Below are 18,504 nucleotides of genomic sequence, written 5' to 3'. Positions count from 1 at the left end.
CTTAGCTGTGCTCCATTCGAGCTAGGACTGCACGGGAAACCATGTAAAATCCTAGTCGCACAGCCGGCCGATTTGTGCAGTGCCCTAATATATCCATCTGTCACACTGACTAGATGGAGACACTAGGCCGCTACGCCGTACCTACCACCCGCAATTTTTGTGCGAGCGAGGTGTTCCTAAACGGTCCACCCATCCAAGTACTAACCCAGCTCAACGCTGCTTAGCTTGGATGTCCGCTGGAGCAACACCTCACCCACCTAGCCATTACAGTCGGTTCCCTTCTTATAAATAATTAATTGAAATTGTTGAAACTTTTAGATACCTTATTTTTTTAGGCATGGAATCGATTTCTGGTAAAATTCTGAATATGAATAAATTTTTTGCCTTTCCGAACAAATGATTTTTATCGTGGAAAATTGATTGTTCATAAATTATTTTTAAAAAATGCTCGTAATTTTCAAAAATTTCAATTTTTCAATTGTTTTATGAATTCCTCCAAAAATTACTCTTTCTAATTTTTTTCACATTTTGAAAATATTTTCTGACAGTTCAATATCGAGATTCAAATTCAGACCTTCACATTTTAAATAATAATATCATTGCAAAATGTCTGGAAACTTAGGGTCAAATGGAGCTAAAATGAAAGCTCTGATATTCGACGACAAAAGTAGAAAAGCATTTCATTGAGTAAAAAATAGCCGAAGCACTTGGACATCCTTAAGTTGCCTACTCCTTCACCTGAGTTTTTGAGAAATTTTGCAGAATGTAAGGGAAATAGCGAAATTTTTGTAATAACCTTTTTTGTAACTCGAATGACAATTATGGTACGAGGAGCATTTTGAAGCCACATACCTGGAAAACTATGTTCTACCTCGACGTATGGGGGAAAAATGAGTTGTGCCCAAAATTTTCGTTACTTTTTAGGTATCCCTTAGTCTATACAGACTCGCTCAACGACTATCCTTATCAACCGAGAACTTCCAAATTCCACCTGGGTTCGAAGTTTCACCCTGGCCTAAGGGGATATACACCACTGTTTGACCCTCAGAAACGTTTGACCTTTCATCTTTTTTCGACTAATAAAGTTAAAAAAAAAGTTGCCCAAAATTCGCTCTAAAGTCGTTTTTGCTACCGTTTCACTTTGCCCCGCGTTCCACTTTGCCCCGCCGTTCCACTTTGCCCCACCGTTCCACTTTGCCCCGGTCTCCCCTACTTTTGAGTATATAGAATTTATTGGCAATTTTTATTGGATTCATACTTGCATCGATTGAGTACCAAAAAAGTTTGCAAATTCGAATCTAAAAAACCCATTTCGGCTCGAAATCAAATCAACATTTTGCATTAAATTGCGACTTTTTTCCGAGTTCTATTACCATTTCCTATCCATTAGAAATTAAAACCTTCCTCTAAACCCAAAATTATTCATTTTTATTTCAAACTTTTTTTTCACAAGTGGTAACATAAGACGGGCGGCTCCATGCTAACCGAGCCACCCTAGTGGAAAATCCAAAATTATAGCGTTACATACCTGATCAGAATCTGATATGATAACTTGATCAGTGTCTGATCAAGACCTGACTAAAATTTCCACTCGGGTAGTTGACAGTTCAGGAGGGTTAACCAGTAATAACTTGGTAGTAATCGGCATTTTTCATTTTTTTAATAAAATTGATGTAGGGACGATAACTCTCGGTTAGGAGATATTCAACTTTTTGTGAAAATATGTTTTGCTATTTGAATCTATTTGATCTACGAATTTCACCATATTTATATTGAATTTTCTAAAAATTAATCACCAAACACCCAAGTTGTCACATACATACACACGGACATGACCCTAAATACTTCATTTCGTTACGTTTCATAACATTCTAGACCATTTGTAATTAAAATGATAAAATCGAAAAATCGGTCAAATACTCCCATTCGAAAGCAAAAAGAAGGGAAAATGAAAAACCGATGGAAATTTCCAGAGAATTTACTGAATTGAGAAATGAAAATTTGGGAATAGTTTCATTTCTTACCCTTTTCCCAAACTTAATGATGTTGTCCACAGTCAACATTCTCGACATTGTAGCAAAATATGTCTCACTGGTGAAATCCCGTTCGGGAATGTAGAGCCGATATGTCTCATAAGTAACAAAATTTTTTTCACAAGGCAGTTGGTTTCCATTCGGTCCGATTGATGAGGCTGGCTGGGCATCTACCATTATCATCGAATTACCAACAGATGTCCTCAAGAATGGTGATGTCTCAATGCTGAATTCCATGTTACAACCTCCAGGAATCGGAGCTAGACGATAAATGCGGTATGAAGTGGTAAAACCGAATAGATCTAGAGTATTCTTAGATATTTGAAGTAAAAAAAAATTGATTGCCGACTGTATCCATATAATTTGAGGTGAAATACGTTATAACACATATGGAATCCACCTTAGAGTGTTAATTTAGTAATCATTTATTTTGCTTTTGTGGCCAACCTTAGACTTCGACATACTTCACTCTGTTACTTAAATTTTCATGTACAGGGTGTTCTGAAACAATTGATTCGAGATTCGAGACTTAGGTGGGTCAACGGATAGTTAAGAGTGTAAATCGTATGTCATAATAGAATGAAGAAAAAATTCGTCTTTCCGTTTACCAGCGGGGAAAAATATATAAATCTATCCAAAAAAATTTCGAACCAGCAACCGGAACTTCACCCCAAAAATACCCAAAAAACTACACTCAAATCGAGACTTTCAGAAGGATCAATTGGAGTTTTTTCTGTCTCAATTTGAGACTTAAAAATCTCTATTTAATCCTTTCAAAATTCTCAATTTAAAATCTTTGAAATCTCAAAATGATGATTTTTGTTCTGGGTGTATATATCGAGAAAATAAATACGGAAAATGTTTTGTGCCGCGCTACGCGCGACGCGGGGGGTTGGAATATCCGACTTATTCACGCCGTTACCCTATTGTTTTTGGCCACCATCCGATTCAACACTTTATTCTCCATATCTTGAAATTTTTCTATAAGAGTCTGTGTATCAGGCTCTGTTTGTTTATTCAATTTCTCAATACTTGTAAAAAATTTCAAATTGTCACCAATATTTACCATATCTCTGATACGATTAAGGTTTCGCGGGCGTGTGCACAAAGAAAAAAAGCTTCTAGCGTTTACATAAAAAGTGTCTTGATTCTAGAAACCATGACTTCTAAACTTTATTTTTCTAGAATCCAGAAATTATTTTCTAAGTTGTAGGAAAAAATCGTGCAGAAGTTAATTACCAAAATTCCGATTAATTCTAAACCAAAATTTTCTAAATTTCAGAAGAAATTAATTTTTTTTATGGGGGGTTATACATGAGAGAGAAGGGGTTGTATACGGATATAGGTTACGTATGGGAGGGGGGTCGATAAAGTCGAGGTCCACCGATGAGGAAGAGATTTTATAAAAGGAAGTCTTACGTATGAGTGCGTGGTATGTAAGAGGGTTTTACATATAGGATTTTGTTAGAGGGAGGTTTCGTAAAAGGGGGTTTCATTAATGGGAAGGGGGTTTTTTATGGGGGTCTATGGGGCGATTCGTATGTGAGGGATCTTGTAAAGGAGCGTTTTTTATGTATGGGGAGGAAGAGTTTGTAAAAAGGGGATTTTGTAGATAGACGGAAAATTGTAAAAGGACGGTTTATTCATGGACGGGGATTTCTGTGTGGGCGGGGGGGGGATGAGAGTGTCAAATATGGGAGGTTTCATCTAAGACGGGTTTATGTTGAAAAGGGAGATTATATTAAGTGTGTGACTTAATTTTTACAGATTTTTTCTTCGAGCTTAAAAGTATATTTAAAATAGAAATATATTCGCGGTCTTTTCTGGTTTTGAAAGGATCGGACAAAAGGTTTCAGAACACGAAATGACAAATCTATGTAAGTTACATAACCTTTCACAATAGCAGAGTTTACAATGGCAACTGATCAACAGCACATTCGGCACTGCATTTTATACGAATTCCAACAAGGAAAAAATGCTTCTGAAGCAATGGAATCAATGTGTAGTGTTCTTGGTGCCGACGATGTATCTTATGAAACGTGTCATTATTGGTACAAACGTTTTAGAAGTGGTGATTTCGATCTGAGTGACCAGCCGCGTCCTGGACAGCCTCGAAAGTTTACAGATGCGGAATTGCAAGCTCTACTGGATGAAGACTCAACGCAAACGCAACCAGAGCTTGCAGGTCAGTTAGAAGTCACCCGAACAGCTATTTCTAAGCGTTTACGTCAAATGGAAAAAATCCAAAAACTTGGAAGGTGGGTCCCACATGTGTTGACCGAAAGAAACCTAGGTCAATGTATGAACACGTGCCTTTCACTGCTTGCCGGGCAACAAAAAAAGGACTTCTTGTGGAAAATTGTGACGGGTGATGAAAAGTATATTTTTCACAAGAATCCCAAACGTAAAAAGTCGTGGGTAGATCCCGGACAATCCATTACATCGACGCCGAAACAGAACATCCACTTAAAGAAGATTCTCCTTTATTATGGATTCCTGGAAACAGGTCAGGCGGTAACTGCGGAACGCTACCGCCGATAGCTGAACAAATTGAGCGAAGAACTTGATCGGAAAAGGCCATTTACTGGGCAAGGAAGCAGGCAAGTCATACTGCTGCATGACAATGCTCGACCTCACGTTGCTCGCGCGACTCAGAAGACCCTCTTGAACTTGGGATGGGAAGTTCTCCCGCACGCGGCATATTCACCCGAATTGGCCCCATCCGACTATCACTTGTTCCGGTCCATGCAGCACGCCTTAGTAGATAAACAGTTTAAAACGCTGGACGATATGCGTAAATTCGTCGATGACTTTATCGCCTCGAAGCCTGCAAGTTTCTTTCGCGACGGCATTCGAATGTTACCTGAGAGATGGCGCAAGGTCATAGAAAATGATGGACAATATTTCCAAGATTAAGTTCGTTGTTCTCTATTTTTTTATGTCAAATAAATTTACTGAAAAATCTGTAAAAATTAAGTCATAAACCTAATATATCGGGAGTCTCTAATACGACCTCCCAGTATATACGAAGTCCCCCATATACTTACCCATACACAACCCCATAAATTCCGTCCTTAGATAGGTAACTAATCTGCCATGTACCCCCTTCCGCCATATATAAAACCCTGCACGTGCAACCTCCCTCCTCTCTTCTCTCTGTAATAATAAAAAATAAGAGGCGTTTCGGTCTTCTCCATATCGGCCCAATACCAACTGAATATCGGCTCGATATCGCCGAGCGTCGGTTAAATGTTGGTCAAGTGTCGGCTGAATGCCGGCGAAATGTCGGCTCAAGATTGGTTCTGGGTCGGCCCAGACTTGATCCAAGGTCGATTCTCTGCCATCCGAAGCTAAAGAGAAGGGGTGGCATAGGAGGTCCGCATATGACTCCCACATGTGTAATTTGTGCTCCTGTATGAAACCTATTTTCCTATATGTAACACTCCCCCGCATGTATAAATCCCCCCCCCCCCTACGTAAAATTTCACATGTATCTAACCCCCAAACATAAAACCACCCATGTGTAATCCTCCCCCCTCAGATATAAACCCCCATGTATAAAATAACCTCCTCAAATATGACCCTCCACGTATAACATCCCCCCCATATATGTAACCCCTTGTATATAAAGCTCCCTTTATGTATAAACCCCTACGTACATAAGCCCTTCCTTCCCCCACCGTATAACAAAAACTCAAAGGAAATTAGAATTTATAGAGAAAAAATTACCGCTTTTTGTAGATCTCATTCTGCTCTACAACAAAGATCTATACAAAAATTTCTCTATCCTCTGTAGATTCCGAGATATTTTTGCCAACTAATTTTTTGGGAGGACTAAATTTTGGCATTTCACCTCTGAGTTAGTGAGAGTACCAAAAGTAGAAATATCTTTTAGTGACAAAATTTCCTAAACTTTACGATCATTTTTTTTCTCTCGTATACCCTTTTGGGTCTCAACGATTTGTTCCCTTCCGACTCCCCCACCGCCGGCGAACAAGGAAAAACCTCACTTCAGGAGAAAACCTGCCCAGGTAGATCAATCGTCTCGTGCGGGACTCTCGCTCGATAAATGAAACCATGAGATTTAGAGTGTTACAAATTTTGCCCCCCCCCCCCAGCCCGGGATCGAATACTGCGGTCGGTTCCTAAATTTTTCGATAAAAAAACAAAGAAAACGACTGGGAAACGACCCCAAATGACCATTAGAACTTTACTGAGTTTCCTCATGCTAATATACATAGATACACAACAAAACATTTTTTTCCCCGAAAAGCTGAAAAAATTTACAACAAAATCTGTGGGTTCAAATTTTTCTTTTGTCCTTCTTAGTGGCTCGTAATTACAATTGAAAAAACGAGTTTTGAGGGAAAAAAAACAATCTTGAATATGTCCACTACTAATTAAGTTAGAGAGCTCCGGTTGCGTTCATTTTTCTTCTTTTGGACTATACTGTTCGATTTAAAAAAATTGAAAAATTTAGGCAATTTTTCATATACAGAATTATCGGATTCGCCTATATACATATATATGATATAAGACATATATTGCTCTATATCATAATTTTCAACATCACATGATGAACTATCCGGCTAGAAAATCGTGAACGGGTTTCATCAGGTCCGGATAAGGTTGCCTGATCCGAGAAGTCCGGGCCATATCTGGCTATCAAAGCCTCGTCATGCTCGGTTCGTATCAGCCATGAGACGCATTGATAGAACAGGGCACGATCACGTTCACTGTCTCCGGACCTGATGTACGTCTCTCAGGGCCTGATCCGGTTAATACAAGGTTATTTTTTCGAATAGAAAATTATTTTTTTATGTTTAATTATTGATGGAGGACGATCAATTTTAATTTATATAGTAGATTTATACTCTCCCTAAACCCAAATTTGAAAAAAACAAGCAGTTGACCGCTCCTATATTGCAGAAGGCATGTGACTGTTGCTTTATGTGTTATTTGTATTTTAATTTTTTATTTCTACCAATTCCATTGGTAGTAAGCTTTCGAATGGATCCATAGCAGTTACCTTTTTCGTAAAATCGTTTATACGGAGTTGATTAATTGAAATGAATCTCCAAAACTTTGTATAAACGGGTATATATATTTTGATTGATTGAAATAGAGAACATCAAGCCGAATATTTTGAAACAAAAATTATTGAGATCGGTTGACTCGTTATTGAGACATTCAAGACATTAAGTTTATATACAAAGTTGAATATCTCCGAAACTAATTGACCGATTGAGCCCATCTTCCATACCGGTCCTTCCAATGATCAGGGACAGCTTCATGCCAAATTTCAAGTCAATATCTGAATTGTTACTCAACTTAGAGCGCGAACAAGGATTTCAAGTCAGTTTCAACAGAAAAATCCAAATACCTCAAAAACTTTGTGTGAACGGGTATATATGTTTTGATTGATTTAGATAGAGGATACCATGCCGAATATTTTGAAAAAAAAAATTATTGAAATCGGTTGGATATTTTCCGAGATATTTGTGAGAAAAGGTTAAAAAACGAATGGATATTGCTCAAAAACTAATGAACGGATCAAGCTGAAGTTTGGCATAGAGTTAGTCTCAAGTTATACCAATTAACTGAAAAAATTTCAAACTTTTTGGAATGATTTTTCCTGTTTAATTATCAAATTTATGAAAAAATGACCACCGACTGGTCAGTGTCACGCACAGACATGGTCCCCAAACTTCGCATTTTTACGTTTCAGACCATTCTGCATCATTTCCAAGCAAAATTAGAAAATGTGAAAATCGAACGATTGCAATGCTTCTATTCGAAAGGAAAAAGAAAAAAAAATTGCTTTCACGGTTCTGGTGTTCCGTCTCAGTCACCCATCCAGTTACTAACCGCGCTCGAAGCTGCTTAATTTTGATGATCGCTAGAGTCCCGTGAGTCCTAGCCTGCCACTCTGAAATTCTTGAATGTGATAACTCTTATGGGCTATATAAGCCGGTAGTTGCGCTTTTACGCATACACACTTGAATCGAAACTAATAAACTATTCTCAATACATGTTTTTAAATATTTATTTATCGAATATTAATTATCGACTTGACGGGTTTTCTTCTCAACAATTATTATAATTATTAGTCTTGACCTATACGGTTGATTAGACACATAAGGGCCAGACGTGATCACTTTCGCTCAGGGTTCACCATATACGACGAGCTTGCCTCATTCCGAATAGATCAGGGTCAAGTATATGATGTATACGGTGTGCCGGAGCCCGGCAAGGCGTATTTCCATTTGAGCAGGGTCTGACCAAGTGGGTTTGAGATTCACCGGATACCGGCGAACCTCAATTGAAATAGATCAGGGCCTGATAGGCGAAAAGTACGGCATGCCGGAGGCCGGTAAGCCGGATTCACATTTGAGCAGGGCCGAATCAAGTTTGTCTGAGGTTCCCCCTCTCCGGCAAGGCTTACTCGGAGTGAATCAGGGCCTGACCTACAACGTATACGGCTTGTCAAAGGCCGGCTGGCCTTATTTCACATCAATCAAAGCCGGGTACATACTCGAGTGAAAATTGCTTCAGGCCCACCTGAAGGACGATCAGAACTTCATCAGGTTTATGTAAGGTTCGACTGATCCGGTGATTCCTGATGAGAACCTGACCAAGTTCTGATCCAGCAGATCGGATCCGAAAAACTACAGGCGGGTTCAGATCAAGTTCTGATCAGGTAGACATGATCAGATGATGCCTGATGAGAACCTGACCAAATTGTGATCCAGTAGATCGGATCAGAAAAATTGCAGGATGATTCAGATCAAGTTCTGATTAGGTTATTGTCATTATTATTATTCATTAGTAAAATAAATAAAAATTTTATTGAGCATATTTTATCTCTGAGAATACATACGCACATCCGCGAGATCAGGAACAATCGCAAATTCAACGAATACCCCGATACAAATCATATAGGCAATGTACAGTTTATTCAATAGTAATAGCGAGACAGCGTAGTGGTTAGGGCATAGGATTAGCAATCATAGGATTCCCGGTTCGATCTCCAGCATCGGTAAAAAAATAATAAGCTTTTTCAGAGGTAATAACAGTAGAGATTCATTAAGAGAGGCAGCCTACGGTGAAAGAATTGAATTATCTTTTGTTTTGGATTAATTATCATTGATAATTGTTATCGATACTGACAGACAGGTCATCCGGTTTTCATACAGTTGACTTGATTAAGTTCGGATCCATTCGTCCTGATCAAATTCGGATTGCTCAGAGGCGTAACATGTCTGATCAAGCCCGGATCCGTCAACTTGATCAATACCTGATCAGTGGTCAGGTCTTACCTGATCCGAACTTGATCAAGACCTGACCGGAATTTCCACTCGGGTAACGCGGCTTTTAATCAAGACTTGATCAGGCCTAACAGTTCCGGATTTGATCAAGCTGACGTATTCAAACCTGATGACTTGTCTGCCGGAATCAATAATAATTATTAGTGATAACTAATTCAAAACAAAAGATAATTCAATTTTTCCACGATAGGTGGCCTCTCCTAATGAATCCCGACCGTAATTACTAGTCCTAAGCCCTAATCACTAGACTATCGCAGTATTGTTATTACGGGGACTCCGTTTTGTCTATATGATCTGTATCTGGGTATTTGTTGACTTTGAGATTATTTATGATCTCGCCGATTTGCGCGGATATTCAGAGAAAGAAAATTTGTTTAGTTAAAATTTTATCCATTTCATTAATGGATAATAATCCTGATAATCATAACATTAATGAACAAATGGGAACTTGATATGTTTTTTTCTAGTCAAGATAATTTGCCTGTGAGTGTGACACTTCTACTATATGTAGTTATTGAGCCACCCCTCCCTCTCTCCGCACAATTAATTAAAAAATCAATTAAAAATTGATTAAAAATTAATTAAAAATTTTAATTAATAAAAAATTTTATCCTCGGAAAAGGTATGTTCAAAATAAGATCAAGTAGACTGGATCCGAACCTTATCATTTTTTTTTTCCATTAACCCGGTTCAAATGAAAATCATTTGCATCAAATACGAATCGGATCAAATTGGGTTTAGGGAACCTGACCTCAGACTAAGATCATGTCTACCTGATAAGAACTACATCTGAGCCCGTCTGAAGTTTTTGGGATCCGATCGAGTGGATCAAAACTTGGTCAGGTCCTCATCAATCGTCACCTGATCATGCCTACCTGACCAGAACTTGATCTGAACTCGCCGTTATTTTTTGGGATCCGATCGACTGGATCAAAACTTAGTCAGGTTTTCATCAGGCGTCACCTGATCATGCCTACTTGACCAGAACTTGATCTGAACTCGCCGTTATTTTTTGGGATCCGATCGACTGGATCAAAACTTAGTCAGGTTTTCATCAGGCGTCACCTGATCATGCCTACTTGACCAGAACTTGATCTGAACTCGCCGTTATTTTTTGGGATCCGATCGACTGGATCAAAACTTAGTCAGGTTTTCATCAGGCGTCACCTGATCATGCCTACTTGACCAGAACTTGATCTGAACTCGCCGTTATTTTTTGGGATCCGATCGACTGGATCAAAACTTAGTCAGGTTTTCATCAGGCGTCACCTGATCATGCCTACTTGACCAGAACTTGATCTGAACTCGCCGTTAGTTTTCAGGATCCGATCGACTGGATCGAAACTTGATCAGGGTTTCATCAGGCGTCACCTGATCATACCTACCTAACCAGAACTTGATCTAACTGGCCGGTAGTTTTTGGAATCCAATCCACTAGATCAAAACTTGGTCAAGTTCTCATCAGAAATCACCTGATCAGTCAAATCTTACGAAAACTGAATCAAGTTCTGATCATACTTCAGGCGGACCTGAAGCAATTTCCACTCGGGTATGTTGGCGTACATTAGGAGAGTGATGCATTCGCTATCGCTTCACTCTGAATGACTCCAACATAAAGCTCATAGCAATCCAGCATTAATTGAAAAAATTTAATGATTAATGCACAACTCAGAACGGTTCTCACTTATTATTTCAAACTCGATTTTAAAAATATCTCCAGAATGAGAAAACCGGAGAATGTTGGTCGAAAGTCTTTTGAAACTCTTATAAAAATGTTTTAGCTTGGAAAATATTCACAAAGGAACTTATTTCACATGTAGGGAGGTATCTCCGGTCATCAATTTGCTCTAGATTTTAATCAGTGGGGATCTTGGAAGTGGCTCAGGAAAATTTATCAGAATTTCTTCTTTTTTGCTAACGAGTGCGGCCGCGCGGGCTGCGGACACGTCTTCTCTTCTCCTCACGTAGTGGCGCTTCGGTTTCAGTCTTACGCGTACGCTTATTCGAGATTTTCGAGATATTTCGAGAGCGATTTCCTTTCTCCTTTTTACGATAGGATTTCTTGGACTATAAAAAACAGTCTTCTTCCATTGTGATACAAATTTTCGGAAATATCGTATTCCAAGGATTTTTTCTAGATTTTGTAGCACCAATATTTTAAAAATAAAGAGATTCAGAGAAATTATTCTGAAGACTTTGGAGGAAAAATTTCAAGGCCTGCAAGAAAGCTCATTTAAGGGAGGATTCAACAATTACGTCACGCGATTAAGGGGGGGGGGCTTGTCTTGAATGTTGTGATGACACGCTCAGATTTTTATTTTCTCATTTGATTGAAGAAAAAAATTTAAAAGATTAAAAATCCTTTTCTTTTTTCATTTTCAAACGAAGGGGAGATGAAGAATACGATGATTATCACTAAGTGACGCGCATTAATAAGCAGTCATCAGTTGCAATTCTTAATGCTGTGATGGCAATGTTATGTTATGTTATGTTGTGTTATATGTATTTACCAACATTAAATAAAGAAATTGATGGCGCTTGTATTCGAATTTTTCTTGATTTTTATTTTTAATTCCTATTTTTTCATTTGATTTTTCACATTAATCGAGGGGGTGGGGGGTCTTGATATCGTAACGTAATATTCCAGGGAGGGTCTTGCGTTTGTGATAGCCTGCGACGGGATGGGGGGGGGGGGCAAAATATCCAAAAAAGCGTGACGTAATTGTTCAATGCTCCTTAAAAAATTTTCCTGAGTCGCTTCATTCTCAATGGAACTGAAAAAAAAATACAGAAAGAAAAAAAGCAAAAATAAGTTATTTCCATAAATAGAACAAACAGATGTAAAAGGTGGAAAACAATTGTTTTATCACAATCTATTTCAATCTCATCCGATTATCATCGTGTTAATGTTATCTGTGTGACTCATCGATATATTATACGTCGCACTTCCGAGTAGAAAAAATCGAAGAATGTGAAATACAAACCATTGCCGGAATACACCACAACAGCTACTAATGCCTGCAGCCCTGCATCATTATCATTCTTCACGAAAACCTGATGACCCTTGGGATCAATTTGGAGTCCCACATTCGATCCAGTCACAAGGATTTTATTATCGAACGACGCTGTGTACGAAAGCGTAATATTCCATTCCTGGGTATGTACTTGAACAATCATGAAGGAAACAACCGGCGCAATATTTACGACATCGATAACACTAATTGTGTTTGCCTTCAACTGCACTTGATTAGAAAATGCCCAACCATTCGTATCAGAAGCATTGAAATCAGAAATTGAAACATTGATACGTGGATAACCTGGAATGCATATAAATACAAGAAATGATAATAAAAGAACAATGATACAATCATAAGCCAAAAAAAAAAATCGCTCGATGACGCGATTACATTCTCAGGTTTTTGTTTTTTCACAACATTAGCTACAAAGAATTAAAATGAATACGCAAATGATAACATTGATAAATCAAATTTTATTTCTTTCTTTTGCTGTTTCTCCTTATTATTTATGCAATTATCTTTAAAATGAGTCGTCGTATGCTAAAATGTCAAGCGATTACCCAGAAAACAATTTTTGTCACTGCCATCTAAAATTTAACACGACATCGACAATTTGTCGACAAATTGTCGACATACTGTTTGCTGGGTATTTTTGCATATAAGAAAATTTCTCAAAACAAACGTACTCTGACCCTTCATCCTGAAATGAATTATATGTCGGCTGTAATAGGGTAAATAGGTCAATTTCCGGACGGGGGTTAGTTTCTGGACGGTTTCAACTTGCATTGAATATTCCATAAATAAAATGAAAATTGTACTGATCATTTCACCTTTCAATAATATTACTCATGTATAATCATGTGATCAATTATTGTTTCTATTGATCGACATTTAATAAATGAAAAAAATATGGCCCAGTCGTTCAGAACTCAGGGGTTTCGGCTGCATTCAACTATTTCTTAATTTAATTATTCTTTGTTTCATTATTTTCACTTCAAATAATTTTTTTCTGTTCATTAAAACATTCTTGAACGTATGGAAGCCATCATATCTCCATTTAGGTGATTCTTTTATTTTAGATCCTACCACAAAACTCGAATTTCCCTAAACCGTCCAGCAATCGGTCTGTTCACCCTACTTCAAGAATTTCAAAATTCTTTGATGCAATAGCAATGAGAGGGATTTTATTACCAAATTTATCTCGTTCATTGATATGTAGGGAAACTTGAGAAAATGTTCGATGAAAATATTCGATGAATTTTTGAAGGTCGAGGGGTATTCGGGGGATTATTTCTTCCATTTTGATTTTGGCTAACCGGAGTGCGATGTTCGCGGTTACGTGATACGTTCCACGAAAATGTGAGGAATATCTGGCATATTAGTAGAAAACAATTGATAGGCTACAGGGAAACTATTAAACGTGTCACGTGACTGCGCGTGCTGCGTTGATTGGTCGAAATCAGAATTAAATTATGACGCTTTTATCCGTTATAACGAAATGAGTGTTGGTAAATTCTGTAGCTATTTTCGAATTGATTGATTCTATAATGAAACATCCAAAGACCTTTTCTGTGGCTGAAAAAATCCCCCATCAAATATCTCCCTTAATACTGAATATTAGCCAACATCAAACAAAATGGGAGGAATCGTCTCATTTACCTCTTCAAAAAAGATTCTCAATCCTTCAATTACCTTGGAATTAGATGAAAAAACAATAGGAAATAAAAAAAAGTTCTCAACATTTCATCGTAAAATTATTAGTGACAAACATTATTATTTCATAGTGCCAATAACTTAATTTGATACACGTTATTACTTTTTTAAGCCATCATTCAATCAATTCAGAACAGTTGTTTCAGTTATCGTAAAAAACAATTTTTGAAAATTTTTCTAAATTTACAAAATTGATAAATTAATTGAATTTTAATTAATGGCGATTGATAAGGCTCAACAATACTTATCTTTGAGGGAAAAAAAGATTCTATTCCACCGATTCATTGGTGAACAATGGAACAAAAATTTGTTTATATACGTACATACATACATAAGGACACGGTCTAAAAATGGCCTTTTCGGACTTTTTGGATTATAATGGATATAACACAAATAACACGATATAATACGAAAAATCCAAAACTTGACCCTAGATTCAGTAGCAAAACGGTAAATCGGGTTAAATCGATTTTTACTTTTGGTCAGTTTTTTATGAATGTCTTGGAATTTAAGATAGATAGCAAAATTTTTCTCATTACTTTTTTTATAACCTTCAATTGGCTCTACAAAAAAGGGCATGACAAAAATTTTTCAATTTCTATTAGATTTCGAGATATTTGTCAAAAACTGGCCAATAGTCAAAATCGACTTAAAGTAGTATGGTCACTCTCCAAAGTGATCGTTGAGTGTCCGTCAAGAAAATCCAAAAAAATTAATCAAAAAACTGATTTATAATTGAAAATTCTCTTTGTGAATTATAAAATTTATGAATATAGGAATTAATCGATTATTTTTATTATTTTTCACTTATTATTCGAATAATGTACCTCCTTTGACTAGCGTCGTTTTATGTGTGGCAACACTGTAACTTAAGAGCGTAGGGAAAACGATATTTGAAATGCCCGCTTGTCCCCACTCCACTAACGCGTCGTTGCCGCATCTACTCGACACGCAATTTCCGAACACCGAGGAGCAGAAATTATTTATAACTAAAGTCCCAAACGGTCAATAATTTTCATCGGTGGTCGTAAATTTTTGTTTTTTTCCCATTTTTTTTGGATTTTTTAAATAATTTAATCTTGGATTTATCATAAAAACCACCCAAAAATGTGATTTGCCTATAAGACTCTGTGTTAAAATCTAGTTTTTCATCAATTCTTATCAACCATACTAAACGATCAATGTGCCACAAATTGCACCAGGAGGTTTTTATTGATATTAACTTTCATAAAAAAATGATTTCATATTTTAATCTTGGAAATCGATCCCTGACCATACTACTTTAACCCGGTTTTACCGCTTGGCTACTGGATTGGTCACCCTGTGCGAGAAACCTCGCCGTGCGTCGGTTCACTTTAATTACACCTGAGTGGCTAACCGGGAAAAATGAAAAAAAAATTGAATTTGTCAATTGAAGTGTCTAAAAAATTATAGTAGTTTTTAGAAAAACATATTTCCCAAAATTCCTAAAGAAAACAAATTATTTGGTAGTAAAACGGTAGGGGAGTTTGGGGTAAAACGGACCCTTTTGACTTTTTTTCAAATGTTAATAAGGGGTTGGCATGTTGATGAAATTTAATTTTTTTTTCAATACAAAGAACAATTCTTTCCCTTTGTGATAAGCCTAAACTGAGCTCAATTGATAAATTTGTTTGTGAGTTATGAATAATTTTTAAAAAGTCTAACGTGTCCATTTTACCCCACCCTCCCCTACTAGTCAATTTTGACTATTGACCAATTTTCAATGAATATCTCGGAATCTAAGGGAGATAGCAAAATTTTTGCTATAACCTTTTTTGTAGAGCCGATTGAGTGCTACAATAAATATATTTACGAAAATTTCGCTATCTCCCTCAGATTCGGGAATATTCCTCAAAAACTCAACTGGGAGATAAGTCGACTTAAACCGTTTTACCACTTCGCCACTGATTTTTTCCTATGTAAAATGAAATTGCCCAAGACGCGACGTTGCCGGAAACTCGCTAAACGTGCTCGGGCAGTGTAGAGTGAATTTGGCAGCGTTAAAGCCTAAATAATACGGCGAGAAATCCTCGCGAAGGTGACCGAAGTCGCAGGGTCGCGTTTGGTGACCAGACTAGGGTTAAATTTGAACGATTACAATGCTTCCATTCGGAAACAAAAAAGAACAAAAAATGATTGTGAATAAAGTTCTGTAAACACTGATTAAAGAACTAAATGTAATGGATAAAACTCTACTCAAGAGAATTTTTTTATACAATTACGACTTTGATGCTTCGAAGATGTATTCGATGTAAATTTCTGTTGCCTTTAGAGGATCTCTGTATCTCAGGGTATAATAAATCGCATTCTATTTATCTATCTATCTATCTATCTAAAAAATTGATATCCGATTGAACACAAACATCCTCCACTAATCAACCTCGAAAATAATCAAAACAATTACATAACAACAATGAAAAAAACTCAATGAAAAAAAGAAATGAAATTCCGAAGAAATTGCGCCGCAGAGAATGTACATGAATAAAACAACCCATTGGGATATCAACAAAAAAACATTGAACAAGGTTATGTTTTTCTTACCGGGCGCACCACCAATCATCACACTCCCCCCAGTGAACCCCAACACACCAAGAAAAACCCCCCAAACCACAACCTCCCATGGTCCTCCCATCCTCTCTGCCCGCAAACCAATAAACCCTCTATCAACTTTACTAAACGAATACGTTCGTCTTCTCGGTCTTCGACCACTCTCAAAACGTCGAAAAGTCACTCCACTATTCCGTACGGTACGGCGCAACAGCTGTGAATCCCCATGGCACTGTCGCGGTGAGACGCGAGCGGGGAGGTCTACTACTGATCCTCTCGTTTTCGTAACCTCTATTTCCACCGCAAGGTGTCAGTTCAGTTGGCCCCAAGATGGCCACGTTGGATCAATGAAACTCGAGTAAATTTCGTAGTAAAATATCCGAAAAATCAAGTATTGTACAGGTGTGTCTTGATGTGTCTGTTGGTTTGTAGTTTGTAAATGGGAGATGGGAAAGGATCAGGAGCTGCTGGAGGCAGCGAGAAGTGGGAATGTCACTGTTGTGGAGAAAATACTTGGACAACGAGCGAAAAGGAGTGGTCCACTGGCAAGGTGGGTGTCAACCAGCACACAATAACTCCTTAAAATATTTTTATCCTCATTACCTAGCCTCCAAAGGGTCAAACAATTTTTCAAAATTTTTCTAAACCTCCAGAATTTCAAAAGGTGAAGACAATTATCTACAGAGATTTTGACATTTAATTAGAAGAGAATCAGGTCGTACTACTTGTTTGTTGTAATGATTTTTAGTGTATTGATGCATTAACTCAAAAATCCCGGGGAGAAACTATTGAGACGACACTAATTGTCAAATTAAATTTCGAAGGGGAATTATTTACGGGGATTTCGGGTGATTGAGGTTAGGAGGATCGACCCTTGTGTATAAATTTTATCCTTGGGTCAGTAGTTTGTGTATTGTCAGATTACTTTTTTTTCGGGTGCGCGACCTTTCTCTATCAAATCGCGAGGGAATAACCCGCGCAGTCTACTTGTATTTTTCGAGGCTCGATATGGATTTATTATCGATGGAAATCAATTTTCCCTTTAAGAAAACTGCATGAGCTGAATATAAAGTATTTGTTAATTTGGAATTATCTTCGGAGTGAACAATTTTCGAATAAAATCTCATGAGACTTGATATGCTATGAATAAATATTTTTTTTACAAATTATTGAATTTGCTGAAAAATGTTTTTCGATTAATTTTTCCTAAATCTATTTTTATCGAAAATATTTTTCAAAAAAGTAGATTCATCATCTCTTTTATTGGAAATTCGTGCTTCTTTAAACAAACGATTTTGTTTATTTACATTCTGAATTTTCCTTTCAACATAATATTGCAGCTTATCATGAATCATTCACATGTACTTGTTGCAAATTCTTTCCCAGCGCAATTGAAACAGATGACGAATCTAGAGTTGAGTCGTAACGAGGAAGCGTGCCGAATTCATGGGTTTCCTCGTTATCACCCGACCAAGCAATAACAATTTCAAACTGAGTTGAGAATGAGTCACGGTTGATACTGCAGCGTTAGCATTGCGTGTGTACAAAAGTCGTGTCATGGTATCGAGCCCACGACCCACCTCCCCGGCCTTCTATTCAATAAAAAAAAAACGTAACAAATGTACAGGAGGAACGAATAGGTAAAAAAAGAATGTGTGATTACGTGGAGGTAAATCAAAACTGGAGTTGACCCAATCACCGATCCCTGCACCTCGCACCCCTTTTCTCATGTGATTTCGGAGTTTGGGCACGTGCCACAACCAGCAATATTTTCGCTCCTACAATGCATGTTTATCCACTTTGTTTTCTACACTTTGTTCTGAAGGAAAGACCTCACTCTTTACC

The 18,504-nt window shown here is 37.5% G+C and overlaps 2 protein-coding genes across 7 annotated transcripts in view; one reads left to right on the top strand and one right to left on the bottom strand.

Moving 5' to 3' along the window:
- LOC107040382 (transmembrane 7 superfamily member 3) overlaps positions 1–16,923 on the bottom strand; it is a 23,232-nt gene extending 6,309 nt beyond the window's left edge. Inside the window, exons 1-3 of one of the 4 annotated variants that reach the window (XM_015260458.2) lie at positions 16,654–16,923; positions 12,346–12,678; positions 2,025–2,293 (exon numbers count right to left, since the gene is read on the bottom strand). In XM_015260458.2, the coding sequence (XP_015115944.1) occupies positions 2,025–2,293; positions 12,346–12,678; positions 16,654–16,744 (693 nt within the window). In that variant the 5' untranslated portion in view covers positions 16,745–16,923. Of the gene's footprint in view, positions 1–2,024; positions 2,294–5,080; positions 5,476–12,345; positions 12,679–16,653 lie in introns of those variants that run through there. The other 3 variants (XM_015260457.2, XM_015260460.1, XM_015260459.1) reach the window with 3 other exon arrangements.
- The window catches only part of LOC107040381 (ankyrin repeat and sterile alpha motif domain-containing protein 1B), a 101,482-nt gene continuing 99,889 nt past the window's right edge, over positions 16,912–18,504 (top strand). For 2 of the 3 annotated variants that reach the window (XM_015260455.2, XM_015260456.2), the window contains exon 1: positions 16,912–17,209. In XM_015260455.2, coding sequence (XP_015115941.1) covers positions 17,106–17,209 — 104 coding nt within the window. In that variant the 5' untranslated portion in view covers positions 16,912–17,105. The remainder of the gene's footprint in view (positions 17,210–18,504) is intronic. The other variant, XM_015260454.2, reaches the window with a different exon arrangement.

This window comes from Diachasma alloeum, unplaced genomic scaffold, assembly GCF_001412515.2.
Source record: "Diachasma alloeum isolate Michigan unplaced genomic scaffold, Dall2.0 Dall_scaffold_00328, whole genome shotgun sequence".
Taxonomy (NCBI): domain Eukaryota; kingdom Metazoa; phylum Arthropoda; class Insecta; order Hymenoptera; family Braconidae; genus Diachasma; species Diachasma alloeum.
Note: the sequence above shows the minus strand (reverse complement) of the source record. Positions and strands in the feature narration are given on the sequence as shown.